The sequence below is a fragment of the Plectrocnemia conspersa genome, unplaced genomic scaffold (assembly GCF_051122295.1).
Source record: "Plectrocnemia conspersa isolate PC_06_02 unplaced genomic scaffold, ASM5112229v1 ptg000006l, whole genome shotgun sequence".
Lineage (NCBI taxonomy): Eukaryota > Metazoa > Arthropoda > Insecta > Trichoptera > Polycentropodidae > Plectrocnemia > Plectrocnemia conspersa.
This window is the reverse complement of record NW_028277170.1, coordinates 4,717,473-4,737,564: the sequence shown is the minus strand read 5'-3', so window position 1 is coordinate 4,737,564 and position 20,092 is coordinate 4,717,473. Positions and strand designations below refer to the sequence as shown.

Sequence of the window (20,092 nt, the reverse complement as noted above, 5' to 3'; positions counted from 1 at the left end):
GAAAAAGTCTACAAAAGACTATGGAAAATGCGACTAGTCAATCAAAAAAGTTTTGCACGACAATGCGGACAGCTCAACTAACCCTAAAAATATTTAAATAGTTTTGCTATAAAACATTATTTATCAGACATCTTACTAATTTAGATCACTGTATCATATTTTTACAGGATAAGGCTTCTGCTACTTCTATCAACAATAACTAAATTACACAACGGGATTAAATAAACTTTTATATAATTGCAAAGATAGTGTCGTTAATAAAAAATGAAAAAAATAAAATATTTTATAGTATATATATATATATATATATATATATATATATATATATATATATATATATATATATATATATATATATATACATATATATATATATATATATATATATATATATATATATATATATATATATATATATATATATATATATATATATATATATTCATAAACTGCAATTTTTTTGAACCTTATTAATATGTTTGGAGTGTTTTATGATTAATATTTATAATTTAAATGAAACCTTTAAGATTAGCCAAGAATAGACATCGATCATACTACTTTCTCGAGTCTTTGCGACCGCGCGTGCCGCCTATCGTCGTCGTCAACGGGGGTTATCAATTATTATGAAAATAGCGTGGTAATTTGTTTTATTTACTGAACTTTTCAATGTATATTCAAGGTTCAAAGCGGGTTGGGAATCGTTTTCTACAACAATGCACTCTATATATCTAACGCCTCAATCCTTGGGCAGAGCCGAGTCACTTTTACCCCTTGAGTAAGCTCTGGCGGCTGCGGATTTTCCGCCAAGCATCCTGTCTAGGAGACTCTGCTTGGATTTCCTCCTGACCTGCAGCACCTCGCGACACAGTTCGTGGAACACCTCGCCGATCTGGGCCACTTGTTCGGCGGCGGCCACTTCCGAAAAGCTGCACTCAAAGTCCTTGGCCAGGATCTCTCCCTCCTCCTGGCTCACCTGTAAAAATATATTGAAACGACTTACGGATTTGTGTACAAATGCATTGAAAGGCAAAGCGAATCAGACCCTTCTCGAAATACGAAATAGAGGGTGATTCGATAAGAGGCGAGATTTTGATGTGTGTCGGTTTTACCTATTTGCTTTGAAATGGCTCCTTGTAAAATATATTTTATTTTCACTATTCACTTACACTGTGAAGGTTCTAGAGGAAAATAAATGTAGGTATTTAAAATAATGTTTTATAGCATAGATGCCAATCTTTTATCACACGTGAATCAAAATATTTATGGCAATTTATTTATTTGGAAACTATAAATGGAAATGTATAATTCTACACATTGTGACACAAAATCTTAAGCTATGCGTTTCTCACTGACCGTGAATGATTATTATGCACTGCATTTAGAAATTTAGTTTTAAGACCCATGAAAAAACTACAGCTTTGAGGATTAAATTTGTTATAGAAACACGTGAAGTTGAATGAAGATCTATTGCTCAATTGTACTGTTGAAAAATAAGCATATAATCATTTAACACATTAACAATATTAATCAGAAAAATGGTTGCTACATTGAGCCAAAATAAATATGTGTACTTGCTGCTTCCTCGGGCTTCTAAGTGTCGTCTTAATCGATTCGGCGTAGCTCCGCTTAGTTGAAGTTCAATTCAACTCGGTTTATTTTAATTCAAAAACAAAATTGTAATTCTCGATTAAGTTTTTAAGTATCAATAATTTGCAAGTCAAATCGATGTTTGGGTTGCGCTCTTGGGATTCGAATGATTATTTAGCGGCTTTCAATATGTCTTTCATCTTTTAAGGAATGTAGATTTTTTATTATACTTTTATTGGTCCTTTAGGGCATTAATGGTTGTGCTGTATTTATCGCCCGATTTTAGTTAAATTTGAGTCTTTTTATTATTGATTGTCTTGATTATTTAATCGATAGTTATCTATTTAAATAACTTAAGAGTTTAATATCTTTAACCCCCGCTACGAAGATCGGTGGTGGTTTTAGTTCATCTCTGGTACAGGTTTTAATATTTGTTCCGTTGTCTAATTCGAGTGCATTGTATCTATTTTTGTTTGCGCTTCCCCGAGCCAGTAATTGTTAATTTTTGTTTGGACTAGATATTCTGAACTTTTTAGTCTTTTATATTGTTTGCTGTCACTGTTTGCCATTCTAGATTATTGTTGTCCATTTTTTTGCGCCAGTGGCGATCGCGATGACAGTATTTTTTTATACACGCGCACTCACTAATTGTACTTGAACTTTATATATGCATTTGCTATTCAAACTACAGTTTCGATTGAGTATCGATTTTTAACTTACGTTCAAACTTGACGTGATTTTTTTAGCCCTCGTGCCACCTTTAATAAGACAATTCGATCTTTGTTTCAATGTCATGATTTGTCACTTGTTTTATATATAAAAAAAAATTCTAGTATTTCTCTAATAGTAATTCAGCAGCTAAAGAGAGTGATTTTTTATGTTGTTAATGTACTAGGCTACCATATATCTTCAATGTATTTACCGCTCTCTAATAAACGTTATTAATCTAATAGGTGAGAATGATATATCTAATAATTAGAATCATCATTCTCACCAATGGCATATTTTATACATTTGCATTACTTTACTACAATGCATTAAAATTTTAACGCATTTATTTGTATCTCTTAAAAAATGACAAGATATATATAACTATCACACACAAACGCGTACAAAATAATTAGTGAAATTAATTATAACAGAAACTTTACATAAATAAATCTAAAGAAACGCAAAGAGATAATATTAAATTTTACTTTTTCCCCATTTTAAAAGTTAAGCTACACAATTCACCCGGCATTCTCCACAAATGCCAGCGTTAGCATGCGATAGATCAAATTTCAATGCGAAATTCCATTGTCATATTGTGTCGTGTATGCGCCATCAATGTGATACTCACTTGCCTCAGATGTACCATATCTCCTTTGTTCCCTACGAGGCTCAAGGGGATATCTGGTTGCAATTGCTGCTTAGCCCGTCGCACATAGTTGAAAGACCCGCGATCGGTTATGGAATACACCATAAAAAGACCATCAGCCCAATGTATTATGTCCGACGACGGCAGCTCATCGGAATTCTGACAATGTGATAAAATTGCAAATGTACATAAATATTTCAAGTATTGAATAAACACAGAACGTACCAAAAATTGCACATCATATGACAAGAATAATATAGTATATAGTACAATATAAAATAATGCATAAAAATATATTCTGTATATGTAAATACAAGCCACTGTTCTATAACCATTGTATAATTTATAAAAGAAAAATAATCTTACTAATAGGATATATAGTCTAGAAAAAAGATACATGTGTATAGTATGTTTTTGTATATCTTTTGGCAGTGTATTTAGCATGTTTGCTTAATAAGCTTAACTGGATATCTTTACGATTGAAAAATATATGTTTAAATAATAAAATTTAAAAGCAATAGTTCATAAAAAATATCATTCTAAAAAAAGACTTGAGCTTAAAACTCATATGGAGCTTAGTGTTTTTTATTTGTATCGTGTCTGTAAAATCGTAATTATTGATAATTATAATGACAATCAATCATTAGAGGTTAGGTTTACCCAGATTTTTCTAATCTAACGGATGAATTTCATAAAGATTTATTAAAATCGAGCTTGGTGGTACATTTTATGTATTAAAAACTTTCTAATAATAATCTACTTTAGCGCATAGAGATAAGATGATTTAGCTTATTTATTAAAGTTATAAAGAATACATTACTAGAGTACGCTCGGGATAATTGTGTGCGTGTACATGTATATGAGACGGAGAAGCGACGTAGCGTGTACTTCGTTGTCTCGCTTTCTCTTTTAAGGACAGTCGCTGATTCGTCAACGCTGGTATTCGTCATTAAAGTGCAGTGTGGCACAGAAGTTCGATCTTCTCTAGTAATTTATTTTAAATAATTTTGTGTTGATATTGGTTTAACCCAAATATGTCCACTGTCCCATGGGTAGGTCATTAAACTCGTGCCACTGTTCTTTATTTATAAATGAAATTTTAAGAGAACAAAATTTCTTGGGCATATCTGGGTTAATTGATATCAAGGCTTCAAATATACACTGCAAGTTATTCGTTCTCTTACCCGTGGATTAAAATATTTTAATTATTTTTCCATTAATCCGTACGTTGTTGGTTTTTTTACACTATTCTTTGTAAGGCTTAAAAAAGTTATTATTCTTATCGTTGCGCCAATGATAATTTTTTAATTTATTCAATGGATTCTAATGATTTAATAGAGTCGTCGAGCCATTAAACAATCTGCTAATAAATTTTTTCCCCATTTTATATCTTTTTGCTTTTGAAGAATAGATAAAAACTTCATTATTTTTTTGACTAGTGAAAGATTTCTAATTTTGCAAATATTTAATTAATGACATCAATGTCTGGTTTCTTCGATTAAATAATATATTTTTAATTGTCTGTTGAAATTTACAACTTAGCTCAGATATATGTTTGTTAAATAAACATATATTTTCTTTTAAAATAAAAAAATTAAATATTCTGAGCGAAATTGTTTTGAGCCACACAGTTCACGCACACAATAACAAACCGGAATCCTTATCCCGAGCGTACTCTACAAAACCTTAACAATTTTAATCAAGATCTTTATACAATAAATAGCGAAAATTTGAGAAAATAAATAATTATATTCTTAAGACAATATAAAAAAATAAGATTAAATAAAAAAGTGTAATGTTTTCTGTAACTTCATCATATATTTTTATAAATAAAAACTATATATATATATTTTATATTCGTATCAGAAATAGATATTAATTCTTATTTTTTTAGTATTAAGTATTAATATACATATATTTTATATGACTTGTTATTGCCATATTTTATACAAATATTTTTTTATATAATGTTAGTGCTATTTTCGGGATTCTCTGTATATGTTTTCCATATTAGAATGTTGTCAAATGATACGTCTGAATGCAACTGAGACGTGAGTTTCAGAAGTATGTTCATATTACACATATAATATTTATTATTGGATATCGCTTTAAATTTACTACGTGTTGTCACAAATACCATAAACAGACTAATAATACTTAAATATATTTGTTTACCTTAAAATTATGACAAATTTATGTGTAAAAATTATAAAGTTCTGAGCAAAAATTTGTGAATAAAATCAGAAAATAATATTTTGTAATAATATTGTTTTAAATCATAGAAACACATTTCCTTTATTAGAAAAATTACACGCTGATTTAAATTGCGTTAAATGTTTTCTTTAAAATTACTAAGAAATATTTTATCATTATTTTACAATACTCAGTAATGTATAAAATTTATTTTAAACCTTTCTTAATTGCTGCCTAATAGTTTCAATTTAATATTTTTACTTTAAACTTAGTGTATTTTAATACAATTCATTAGCTAGAATCTTTTTTGGCTATAGATAGATATTGATGGATTGATTTTTAAAAAGAAAAAGTTAAATTTTATTTATTGCCTGATGTATTCATAAGTGACATTTCAATTTCAATTAAGCAAATTGCAAACGTAAAGAAAATATTTTATTTTCATATAATTTAAAAATGATTTTCTTATATAAACATTAATGCAACAATTTAAGTAAAAAAATGATCATCTATGTAAGTAACAACAATTACTAGAATACAATTTATTATACTATGTTATTATAAAAATCGACTTGTTGTAAAAATAAATTTACTCTTTTCTGTCAGAACAGTGAACAATTATGATATCAGTCATATTTTTAATTTACATAAATGTAGATACTCACTTTAGGACACGTGTCTAGAATTTCGAAGAGTACCGGCTCTCCGTCTACAAGCACTTCATGCTTATATCGATTATCTGGAATCAAGTATAAAAATACATAAGTCATTATTATACTCGTATTTAAAAGTTTATAAAAATCTGTGTTATCAAATTATTTTAATTATTATAATAGAGTCATTAAAATTAATGAGCTTCTATATGCTAGAGTTTTGATCCTATATTGAGAAAATAAAAATTCCATATATTTGAAGGGTTGCAGCATTTCACTAGTTTTTTTTTTTTTTGTTCTACATAACTGTGTAAATCCGTATTCTCTTCGGTGAATACAAACGAAACAAAGCATCGCTCTTGATGGACAAATGATAATTGGACTGCATGCTTGAATAATAGTGGTGAGCACTTACGTAGTATACGAAAAAAAATTGCATTTAAAATTAAAAAATTTAATTTATTTATATGAAAAGGTGATATGATATTTTTTCTAAAAAATATGTATTCGAGTCATACAATCATTATATAAGAAAAGGGTTTTATATTAATTTAATGGGAATAATTCGGGTTGGTGACTGGAACCATAATCTTTTAACAGTGATTCACATTAACCCCTTTCCGATCGAATATATTTATTTGGGCGGATCGAGACGGTGCAAACGTCGACATTTACGATCAATTTGGATTATCGCTGGAAAATTTTCAACGACCTGGAAAACGGAATCTCAATAAATTGACTACTTATACCCAATAGAGTTCCGCTGACCGAACAAGATCACAAAGTTACGGCCACGAGGTGAAACAAAGGCGAAAAAATCCATTTGTCATCTTTATTCCATGCTTTTTTCTCAATAGCTCTTATACTTTACACGCAAACATGCAAATAAAATCGATTTTAACTTAATTTATAAACATACATAATACAAAAATACAAATAAATATATATTAGTATTTTTTTTATATGCAATAAAATGGACTAATTTTTTAATAAAAGAAATTAAAATTTACTTTTTTTTTTCTAGACAATTGAGTTTTGATTCTTTTAGTAAATAATTAGAGTGCGTTTTAATACAACTTATTAAAATATAATATATTCCAGACAATGAAGCTATATTTGAGGGTGCTACAAACTAACTTATTTGAAAGGCACAAGAGGTTAGTGACGTTAGGACGAAATCCGTGATGTTGGTCTTCTACATATATCTGTGAAAAATTATATCTAACTACTAGGTAAATTATTATTGCACTGCATCTTATTAGGGATGTTATTGTACTTCAATCATTGAAAGATTTGTATGAGATTTTAATCATCTGTACACTTTGTTATAATTTAAAGGGCATTTTAATGACAATTTCTAACAAACAAAAATACGTATTTTTCATAATTATGAAAGAGATATTTCGTGACTTTACAATTGCAATATTAATTGGAAATATTTCACGGACCACTTTTGTCCCGAAACAGTTATTCCTCATAAGCACCGCTAATAAACTACACTTTGTTTGGAATGGATGCTAGCTCATATATGAAAGATCATTATTATGCTAGCTAGACAATACATTCTACCCTGCGCATACTAATATTATTTTTTACACTGTGGTTAACGATCGCCAGAGTGAACAACTAGACCGTTTCTATTCTAATGCATAAACACATTTCGTAAGTCTGTAAAAAAAGTGATGCAATTGACCCACAAACATCCTTATCTGCAATTCACCAAAGCAATATCTAACCAGCATTACATTAAAATCACAATGTATTAAGAGACACGGAGAGTGCGAAACACGCTATCAAAATAAACTGTAACCAGGTCACAACCCTTCGGCCTCCTCAAAACCAATCAAATTGAATTTATATATATGATTTACTAAAATTAAAAAAATATGCTGCGCTCAACATAAAAATGTAGAAATAATAGTAAATGTGTCCAATATGATACTATAAAATTAATTTTATTTTTCTCTTTTATAATATTGATACAGTTAAATATAAATCGACGATAATACGTATACATAGTTATATATATATTCGTATTTTACATAGATATGCATATAAAGGTAAATCTGATAGCTACGGTCAGACCCTGAAAAAGCAATTTTAGAAACCGCATGTCCCAGAACCAGAATCACTGATTGCAAAACCGTTTTTGAATGGCACATGTATGTGGGAACACATATACGTATATAACATACATATATAGGAATTAAATTACTTGAAATATGTTATAATTAATGTTTTTTAGATTGCAAAATATTGTTTATTGTATTTTGTTAAACAAAAGAGGCACCTAACTACACCTTTGAATCAGTGGTTGTAAACTATCACGTGTTCAACTCTCTCAAATAAATCTGAGAGATTGAAATTAATAATTATTTATTCTGAATATATACTCATATTTTTGTTATCTAATGATAAATATCAGGGTTTTGAAAATTATTTTTAATATTTTTTATGGATTCTTTAGATATAAAAAAAGAGTTGACAAACTTGTTTCGAAGCAAATTAAATAAATAATTTGTATGGATTGTCTTAATTAATAAAATAAATACGCTTGTACTTGAAATAATTTTATTGCAAATTTTTACTATTTCTGAATTGATATTAAAGTTCTTTAGAACTAACAAACCTTAAAAATACTATAATAAATAAACTGAAAAACCTTTTTTTACAAATAAAAAAGTGTTTGTTTTATAATATATGTATATATAGTTCAAAATATTTTTTTGCTTTTAACCTTTATTTACGATTAAAGTTTTATTCCCTTTCTTACTTTTTTTTAAATAATATGTATCATAATTACAAATTTATTAAAAAAAATAAGTTTTGAAAAACCAACCATTTTTTAATGTATAATATTTTATAGTTGATATACCAAAAATAATTCAATTTTTAACAATAAAAACATAATATTACACAATTTATTAAATTTAAAAAAAAATTTTTCCATTTTCACAGATTTATGAAAAAAAAATTAGAAAAATGCACCATAAATTATTAAAATCGCTAACGATATACATATATAATATTTTAATAGTAAACATCATCACATATTTCTCATTCATAAAAAATATTAAACTTACAAAAAACTAATTAATAATCTATTTTAATAAATTTTATTACAGTTACTAGATATAAATATATTTTAAAAATACCGAAAAGATCTCTTTAAGTATTGATAAATTATACTTTAAAAGTAAAATCACGAACGATTCATTTGACCTACACTTAACATTTTGACATTTCATTGGTAATAAAACTATTGTGCTTACAATATACTTTTATCTAAACAGGACATTGCCATTTTAAAATATAATAATAATATAATCGTAAGTTGATATTTATCGATTAGCAAAAAAATTAATAAAAGTCAAAATTTTTTGAACCATGAAAAGTATATAAAGGCAAATTAAATTGATGTGGTAATACACAAAAATTAGTTTAAGAATGAATACTAAATTACTAGTAATTTAAATAAGTTAGTACAAATGTTTATTCCTTGTTCCTTAAAAAAATATTTCGTCACTTTTTTAATTTAAATATGTACGAACTCAAATGTGAAATTCGAAGCTTTACGTTTGAGTCTTCGAAACTAAAATGAAACATTAAAACTTCAACTTTGAATGCTTTTCTGAAAACTACATTATATAATTTATATTTTTTTTATTTATTTCTCAGAAAATATTTTACTTTAACCGTCACTACTGTTTCGTTTGAGAGAGTTTTAGCAAGGTACAATTTATTAAGAAATATTCAAGATCGACATTCAAACAAGAATCTCTTCAGAATTTTAATTAAAAATAACATCGTTAAAGATATATATTATATAGATGTAATTGATGAATTCGTTGAAATAAAAGCCAGAAAAGTGCAAGTCAAATATTTATTTTGCATTTCTGATTTTAATAATCTTAAAATATATTTATTTACATTTTCTTAAGCTATTATTTATATTGTTTTTTTAAGCTTCGACTCATCTTTCCATTTTATTAATAAAACATGTCTAGATTTACACTTTTAATAAATTTATTTAGAATGGGCGGAATATAAATGTTGATATCGAAACTCAAACGCTCGCCCTCAAAGAGTTTTATTTCATATATGGCCAAAGATGAAACGGTATAGCTTAACCGAAAAATAAATTTTAGCCTTTATACTAAAATTTGATAGTACGCGTGCGGTTTGATTGAGCCGTTAATTGGAAACCGTAACGGGTTTGCGTGTAATAATAATCCGTTTTATTTTGGAGAAAGCAATTGCTAAATGTGAAAAATATCGACGATCAAACGTTATTTAAATACATATTATGTAATAATACAATTTGAAAGCAATTAAGTGAGTAATTGAAGCATTCGATTAAAAAAATATGAATCCATCTCTTTACCCTTAATATTATTTTATATTAAATCAGATCAGGTATATATTTAATCGCTTTAATTAAAACTTTGCAACAACAAAACAGAAACTTTGAAACATATTTAGGATATTATTAAACACTGTCTTAAATAAATTTAAGCTATTTTAGGAACATCCAAGGGATCATCGTTGTCCGAAGATGGAAAAAATCAAAACTATAAAAAAAAATTAGGCCTGATATGTAAAAAATATATTTGCTATAATTAAAAAAATGATAAAATACATATTTTGAATATTGATTATTGCTATTCAGATCCATTAAATTTACTTATGAAGTCGTCACTGAATAATTATTATATATAAGCGTCATAAAAAGTCGTAAAATAGTATTATAAAATAATAATTGCACACAGCGTTTATATGAGCTAGTTTTTTTTTAATAATATTGATTTGTAATTAAATCAATATTCAGGTTTTTTCCATATTGCGGCAACTTTTCCCTTAAGAGGAAAAGCTTTGATGGTGTTTGAGCGAAACAATTTTGTGCATTGTGCTATTATCTTTTCTTTTCTCTCTTTCTCTCTATAACGGGGAAAGCACGTCAATTACTAAAAAAGCTCTGATAAAGCTTTTGTCTTATCTTTTTTTCTGCTCTGTGCGCGAAAAAAACTTTTTTTGCACCCAAATTAATTCCGCGCATATTAATTAATTAATACAGTGACGGTAACCCTTCTGGGTGTGTATTTTTTTCCATCTTTGATATATACACACACGTAGTAAAAATAAAATTAGCATACATTTGTGTGCTCAGTAGATTTATTAAACGAATTCGTTTAAGCCGTCTTTATTTAAAGTTTAAGTTTTTTACTCAGAATGCTATTAACACAAAGATAAATTTTAAATAATTAAAATTTAGGGTAGTTGTGAATACAGATATTTATATATTCAAATTAAGATTTTTTCAATAATACAGTTTCATAATAATAATGAATAATAAATGGAAAATTCATACAAATTATTTTTACTCCTAATAAACTATTTTTTATAAATATCATAGCAATTGTTTACTCAACCTTCTTACTTTGGCAATGACTAATTTTTTATCTAAATTGGTATATTATTAACGTATATTGAACAGATGGGCTTTAAAAATATGTTTAAATGCAGTTTAAGCCACTATGTCTATTTACTTAATTTTCTAAACAATTTTTTTGCTTCTAGCTACTGCCAAAAACGTAAATCATTATTTGTATGAAAAATCTTCAATGGACTTTGATTAGTTGAAATAAGAGATGCTAAGTCGGATTTGTTTATATGTTGTTAATATCAAGAGATATATCGTAAACAAACCAAAAATAGTTTTACGATTTTAAGTTGTACTAAAATAACATCGAATCTTATATTTAAAGCGTGTTTATCATGAATATTAATTTACATATATTCTCTGTAATTCTACGACCCATTACCAAATTAAGATTTTTTGCAAATCTAATGCAAATAAATATCTTAAACAATGTTTCTATAAATATAAATTATTAAAAATAATTATTTTTAACAATTAAATTTATCGTAATAAATAAGATTCTGATTGACCGAACTATGTAAATGAATTTGTATTAATTGAATAGACAACAAAAAAAATTCAACCTCCACCTCTGATTTCATAAATTAATTCAGGCACGTTTTTAAATGGTAAAATATATTTTACTGTAAAAAATGAAAAAATACGCAATTTACAAATTTATTACACTAACGTTACTTATATGTATGTTTATAAATGCATTTAATTTTATTGTGATGAATGAACTGGCAAATATCATTTCAGCACATATTTATGGTGTTATCGATTAAAGTACTATTCAATGTTTATTTTGTTACTAAAAAATAGGATTAATATTTTAATTTTATAGCAGCTAATGCAAAAAGTCCCATTTTGCGTAAGTATGGTGTTACGAATGGCTAAGTCTATTGAAAACAATTCATTTTGATTCAACCAAAATTTAAATTGAGTTGTAATGAAATTTAGCAAAATTAGTTTTATCAGTTGCTCGTCTTTAAAAGTTGCCAATTAGACAAATGGATTCTGTGCATCATCATAAATAAAATAATATGAAAAGTGCAATACAAATCCTTTTAAATTGTCATTAAAAATATATTTATTTGCGTCATATCATTTCTTGCGTTAAATAAGAAAAATGTGGAATAGATTTTTTTTTAATTTGAGATTTTTACAGCATTTTTTATAAATATATTTTTAATCAGTGGATGTATTAGTGATCCTTGTATTAATTAATTTGCGTAATACAATTTTCTAAAAATGATTTGCCAAGATAAATCGTTCTTTACGTATGAAAATATTAGAAATAAATGTATAGGATTATAGAATAAACTTTTCGCGCCCCTAGCTGTGAAGTATTTGTAGAATATTAAACATTAAAATATTATATTAATATATGTAATAAAGTTTAACTCCTAAATAAAGTCATAATGTATCATTTTTTAAGCTTAAAAATAATTTATAAAAACCACAGCGGCTATAATGCGATATTTAAAATTGACCACAAAAGGTCAACAAATTTCCTACGCCTATGTGAATTTTCCTATTGAACTTACTCCCATATATTTGGTTTTAACAAACGTAGAAACTCTTCTAATACTTTTACCACCAGCTGTCACAGTTCTTCGACTTCGTGACTTATTTCAGTCAGTAAACAACGACATGAGAACCGCTGAGAAACTCAAGTGTTTCAATTCACACATCATTTCAGCATCTATGCCGCGTTCTTCCACACAAAAACTATTATTCGAACCGTTTTAAATAAATCCATTTCCCACATATAAATTTTACCTGATGTCTATCGCGCGTTGGAATTCCATTCTCAAGATCAGCTCTGAATCGGCCATTTGGCGCAGAGTTGCGCTATTTTTATGTTAGCTTATGTAAAAGCCATTTGTAATTCGATATAAATTCTCTAAGTGACGAGAGATCCGAACCAACATTAAAAAACTGCTTCCAGAGTCGAAGAAAAAATAGACGTGTGCGCATGCGCGAATAAATATTTATATTTTGACTAAAGGTCACGTATTTGTATCTATATGCTACGCTGTGAACCGTTATTCTAATCCAATGTAAATAAAGTTTTCTTAGTATGCATTGCCGCTTTGAATGGTAACATACTGAGACTTTAAATATTTAAGATAGCTCTTCGAATAAGCCAATGAAGTTGAGAGGTCGTCTTACAAAGATGTTTTGTTCTGAATTGACCGAATACTTAGCTATCATATTTTCATGAAAGACAATAATTTTTAAGTAATAATAAGATATTTTTACCTAGAAACAAACAGTTATTCTTAAGCATTTTAAATATTGCAATTAGTAACAATTGAATTGAACTCTTGTATGTTGCTTAAATAAGAGTATTTGATATTTTTTTAATGCTAAATTTTTTACTATATGAATGTAAAAAATTCAGTTAAATGGCATATGTTTTTTAGCGAGATTTTTTTACTACAATATATTGCATCTAATGTAAATAAGTAATAAGGCAAGAAAATGCAGCTAAATGTATTAAATAAGTTATTTAATAGCAGCTATTAAAAACAATAATATTTTACAAGACCATGAATCAACTTCAATAATATTTTTTGGTTACTTATTTATTTATTTTATTTATATTATTAATTTATTTAGCTTAATAGCTAATCTTTACATCTAACCAATTTAGTTAACATATATAAAAATATATAAAAAATACATAACAGAAAGAAAAAATAAAAATATACAATAATAAAGACTTAATATTATAATTTATGTCTATATGTACGAAGGTGTTTTTTTATTCCATTTATGAAACCCGTTATATTTTTGCTGTTTCGGATTTCTCTTGGAAGACTATTATATAAATCAAAACCTCCGTACATAACTCCCCTAGCCGTACTCGTTTTCTTATACTTAATTATCTTTAAATTTTCTCTATTTCTAGTATTATATTTATGTACATCTTTATTTCTTATTAAATACTTATTAAAATATTCTGCTAACATCTTATTTTCTAACTTATATATAAATACTAAAACATTCATACTCAATATTTCTTGAACATTCAACCATTCTAATCTATCAATCATACTTTTACAATTAGTTAATCTATTTTTATTTAAGATTATTCTCATTGCCCTATTTTGTAATTTTTGCAACATTTGTTTGTCTAATTTATTTAACATATTTAATAGTGTAGCACAATAATAAAAATGGGGCAATATTATACTATTGTAAATTATTTTTTTTGTATTTATACTTAATATATTTCTTAATCTAGATAATAAACCTATTTTTCTACTAATTTTTTTTAATATGTAATTACAATGTTCTTTAAAATTTAATTTTGTTTTAACAATTACTCCTAAATATTTTATATTATCCACTATTTCTATACTAGAGTTATTTATTACTATTTTGGCGAAAATAGTAATAAATAAAACTTTTTTGTGAAAAGTCAAATTCAAAAAAAAAAATCAAACCGCTTTGCATGGGAATCGGAAGATTTCATTAATATATGGGAGCCTTCCAAAAAGTTACACCATAAAATTTGCCTGTGAGCAAACTTGAATCTCGTTTTTTATCTTTATATTGCTAGAAATATGAAATATGTAAATTTAATTACATTTTTAGTAGTGCAAATAATCCATCGATCAATTTAATTATATAAGCATTTTTGCTTTTTAATAACTGCTGTGACTCTTAACTGTTCATAGATATATATACATATTTGTGGATTACGACACTATGCTGCATCTAAGAAAAGCTCTCGATCGAAATTACGTGGCTTTTATTATGTAAATAATTGCAAACATCAACCGCACAGCGGCTGCGCTGGCAAATTTTATTAATCGTGTCGATATTTAGAGTGTTACACCAAGCATTCGACGTCGAATTTTCCCTTGCAAACTTTTCCAACGAAAATCTCACAAAGTTATTGCATATTTAATGGACTTGTCATTTAGCCGAGTGTTGAAATTTGAATCACATTTTCGGTCCATTTATTAAATTGTTCGGGGCAACTTTTAAACGGCTGCGGTTCGAACGCCGCTTCCTGCGTCTGCCCCTACTCTCTCTTTACGCTTAAGAAAATAATTAAATTCCCCGTTTCGGCCCTGTCGCGACGATGTGTACGGCGATGAAAATTGTTTAAAATTAACGCTTTTATATGTTAATTAACAATAAAAGCAACCCTTCAAAACACATAACTTGATAAATTAAGCTTTCAAAATAATATTCACTGAATGTCGACAAATTTCACAATACATTCTCTAAATGAGAGTAAGTTATAACTTTATATATTTCACAAAGCTAATATGGTGTTAGTTTTAATATTAAATTCATGTTTGACTAATTAAACCTAAAGAATTTCTCAAGAATTTTACATGGATACAGACATGAAAACCAAAATATAACTATTGCCAATTAGTGACTTTGTGACATTAACCGACCCATGAGTTTCCACCGTAAAATTCCCACGTATATAAATAACTCTCACAGCCTCGTAACCATAAAATATCAATAACAGATCTCTGCAGGTATTTAAAATATGTTAATAAAATATTATCAGATTCCTAATAATAATTGAAACTATCTCAAGGTTTGCCAAATATGTAATATTAAAAATAATTTAAATATTGCTTGCTTTTAACATATTTGCTACAAACTACTTTAAAGAGATATATTTCAGTGATTTGTATGTTCTGAATATAGATATATATGAAAGCTGTAATTTACTTATGTGTTGCAACCAAGCTAACACAATCAATAACTTTTACTTTGATACCAGATACAATTTAAGTTTATTAATCCGTGATATTTATTTCTATTACTACCTACTAATATTACAGCCACTATACATGAACTAGCACGATTTTATTTTATTTATCACAAGATCTATCAAAATTAAAATTATTTAATAATCACTAATTTCAATCTTCCAGATACTAGAATATACTAAATAGTCAGCTTAATTTTTTAATATCAAAAAAATGCATAAGTTTATCTTTAAATTAAAGAATCTTTTGCACTGGATCATAAACAGTAATCACAGCAAAACACTAAATATTATAAAATAGTCATTGTTTCGCTCAACCAGCACTGCCAAAATGAGGGGGGAGACGATACAAATTCTAGGGCACGTTTTCTTTGAGGGGTCCAATTCTAAAAACTGAATTCGAATATCGAATCCAAACTAAACTATACTTTTTTTATGCATTTTTAAAGAAATAATAGGAGTGGAACATTGCCTTCAAAATCACCCACTTTCTATGAAGTGGGTGATGTTTTTTTTTGATGCGGCTCCGTTTGTGTTAAATTTTTTTAATAAATTAATGTTGATTCTATTACTTTCTAAACTTTATAAAATATTATACTTAGTTGTAAATAAATAAATAAGTACAATAGTAGTAAATTTAGATATTTGAACTGAAAAAAGAAGAAGCCAAGAAATAACAAAGAATCAAAAACAGCACTAGCTGAATTAAATAAATTTAATCTTTTTATAGATTGTATTATCGATAATTGGACAACTAGATTTGATGCAGAAAAATAAATAATGCATTCAATTCCATGTGGTTATAGCCAAAAAAACTACGAAGCAAATATACTAATTATCTCTGTGAGATGTTATCTGACGAAATATTACATTTAAAATTAATGTGAGATACAAATATTGAAATAAAAAATATTTTATTAAAAATTTTACAGTTCTTAATACTGTTATCGGCTTAAGATTATTTTGTACAATACCAGTGACTATGAGTGACATCTTTTGGATATTTGCTCCCTATTGAATTATGCCAGAAAAATCCATGTCATTCAATGAAATACTATGAATCTTAATTAAATTGAAAAATTTTGAAAAAATGATAACTGACTAGCCTACTTTGCCTTCACCTTAGAAAAATCTGATTCTAAACCAAAAATTCCCGGGTTATCTAAGAAAAACAGCTTTAAATCTATCCCAAAAATATTTCTAAAAATATAATTTCAGTGGAATCATATAATATATTTACCAGTGAAAATATAATTTATCTGACAATTGCTAGTAAAATTATATGATTTCATATACATTTATAAATGTTTAAAATTTACAGTAAATGTATATTTTTTAACGAAGTTATATTTTCACTAGTGAAGTCCAAATACATTTTCGTCAATAGATGTATATATATTTCTACAAGTGAAAATTTATTTTAACTGATAGGTGCTGGTGAAATTATATGCTACGCTAAAACGTCTATGATACTAAATTTGACAGTTGCGAAACGTCCATTTGCTGTTGAAACCCAAACCTAACCCAATGAAAGTTCTATAAATAATTATAGTTTAAAAACTTTTATTACTTTAAGTCCAAAATACAAATTTAGCCAACTCATCTCTCAGAGGAAAATAAACAGAAAACCGAGAGTTTTCACTACACAATTTTATTGCTATTGACGTGGATTTTAACCCCCCTTGAATTTGGCCAGAAAAATATTTGTCATTTAATAAAAACCTGATTTGATAAAATGGAAATATTAAATCCCTTTTAACTCAAAAAATTCAATTACGACGAAAAAAATGAATAAACTGCTTTTTTGTCATATGGCCCAGAATCATTATTTTTCCAAGGCATGGGTTTGCTCTTGGCGGCCCTGCGCTCAACCATTTTTTATCTTATTTAAGATGTATTTATCGTCATCGTAAAGCGACTGCAATGGTTTCATTTATAAAGGCACACCCGAAAGGTAGAGCATGAACTACATAAATATTAAGATGTTTCCTCTGCGCTTCGTTATTCCAACAAAAACGATATATTACGCTGTAATATATGACGAAAAGTTTGAAGCAAAATTAAGCTCCAAATCGTTTCGCAAAACTAACAAATAAAATTATAAAGGTCTGTGCTCCGTACAAATGTCTATATTTATTTATCTTAAGAAAATCAAAACATCTGCAAGTAATTGTCAAGAAATCAAGTCTAATATTAGCACTGAACAATCCAAAAATTGCCCCTCGGAAAGTTAGAGCCAAGATTTCCTTACCTAATCCACTCACAAAACATCTTAACAATAGATCATAACTTGTTGAAGAAATTTTACAACTTTTTATATTATAATATCGAAAACAACGAATCTGCTGTTAAAATTACATTTAAAGATTTTATATCTAACGAAGTAAAAGAAGCTGTTTATGACTGGCAAAATGTGTCAATTGCAATGATTCTTATGTATATAAATAATTTTAATCATAAGCTGAGAAAAATGTATTTAAATTAATTACACAAAAATAATATAAAGACGCAGGTATCGATGCGATACCTGATTTTTATTAAATTTAAATCGCACCATCTATCATAGGGGGAGGCTATACAAAATGAATTCCTCGTCTAGTTCAATACGCCGATTTGAGAGGGAGAACTGTATGATAAATGAAACATCTATGAGGGCTATTTATGTTGGTTTATACCTCAAAGTGGTCTGCCTTTGAAGCGCACTTAGGGTAGACTCACCACTAATTACTACAATAAACTCACCGTTCTATTTAATGCTATCATAACGCATATTAGCACGAAATGCACTTTCAATATAATCCTTGGAACGTTGGGTGTGATCACAAGTAGCGCTTTATTTACAGCATTAGCACAAGAAGTGTTTAAATTCCTCACAGAATATTTACCGCGTTTACTATCTAGAAATTAAATAATAAAATAGTATTGGTCCGACACCTGTTTCAATATTGAAACAGGGCTTAGGTGAAAGGATGCGCTCTCTAATATCATATTTAGTTTGATTCTCGCTATTGTCATTATACATAGATTTAATGCATTGGCAATAATACAAAGCAGCTATATATGTGTCTGTTAATAACATAGTAATTGCCAGAAAATACATTGTGTATAGCGTAAACCCTGAAATGGCAAACCACAAAATTATGGCTAAAAATAAACCAGCGGCTTTCAAGCTGTGCCATTATAGCAAATATGTCAGTCACAAATATTTTTCTTACGTTTCTGTTCAGATTAAATATTATTACTATAATAACACTATATATTTCATGTCAAATATATTCTTAAAATTAACTCAGTATATAAAATTAATGCAGAGTAAAAAGTACTATTAGCTCATAATATTTTGTCTGCTTCAGACCAAATATATGTAAATATTAGGTTGTCACATATTCGTTGCAGTTTTTTTTACATTTGCAAAAGTGACTTTATGAACTAACAATAATTTTCATATATAATATTTATTTTTTAATATTTAATTAAATTAATTTTTAAAAAAAATATAAATTAATTTTCATAAATTAAATTTTATCAATTAAACTTGTTATAAATTAACAATAATGTCACTATTCTTTCGGTGTTTATTAACATAAGTCGTATCAATGATGCTATTTATGAAAGGAATATTTTTAATATGATATTTTTAACTCTAAATCGACAATGGCAATGGAGATAAAATAATATTAGTTAAGTTATAATACGCTTTATGGGATTTAACCCGCTTGATGCGATTAAAAACATCTGTAATGCAATGAGCAGGGATGCTCTCAAATTTATAAATTCTAAAAGTTACGTTCCGGGAATTTTGATATTGAATATCTACATAAGGGCGGGTTGTTAGTGAATATATTAGGGCTGCCATCAAAACAGGTCCAATCTAGCACACACTTATATCAATTTACAGACATTTAAAATGTTATAAAAGGTTTTAATTTGCAGAATATGGATATCTCATAAATTGTCTAAGGAAAAATCTTGCTTAGTGAATCTCAATATGCAATAAATAATGATTCTAGAACAGTAAGGTTGATTTTTGAGTCGGACTGTTACTGAAGATCAGAATCCTTTACTTTAACACGCAGTATAAAATACAATGATTTATAGGCAATCAACCCCGAGTACAGGATTACACCCAA

The 20,092-nt window shown here is 27.3% G+C and overlaps 1 protein-coding gene across 4 annotated transcripts in view; it reads right to left on the bottom strand.

Moving 5' to 3' along the window:
• Positions 1-431: 431 nt before the first annotated feature.
• LOC148234076 (ras-related and estrogen-regulated growth inhibitor) overlaps positions 432-20,092 on the bottom strand; it is a 77,297-nt gene continuing 57,636 nt past the window's right edge. For all 4 annotated transcript variants that reach the window (XM_088187484.1, XM_088187483.1, XM_088187482.1 and 1 more), the window contains exons 4-6: positions 5,803-5,876; positions 2,927-3,103; positions 432-973 (exon numbers count right to left, since the gene is read on the bottom strand). In XM_088187484.1, coding sequence (XP_088043610.1) covers positions 737-973; positions 2,927-3,103; positions 5,803-5,876 — 488 coding nt within the window. In that variant the 3' untranslated portion in view covers positions 432-736. The remainder of the gene's footprint in view (positions 974-2,926; positions 3,104-5,802; positions 5,877-20,092) is intronic.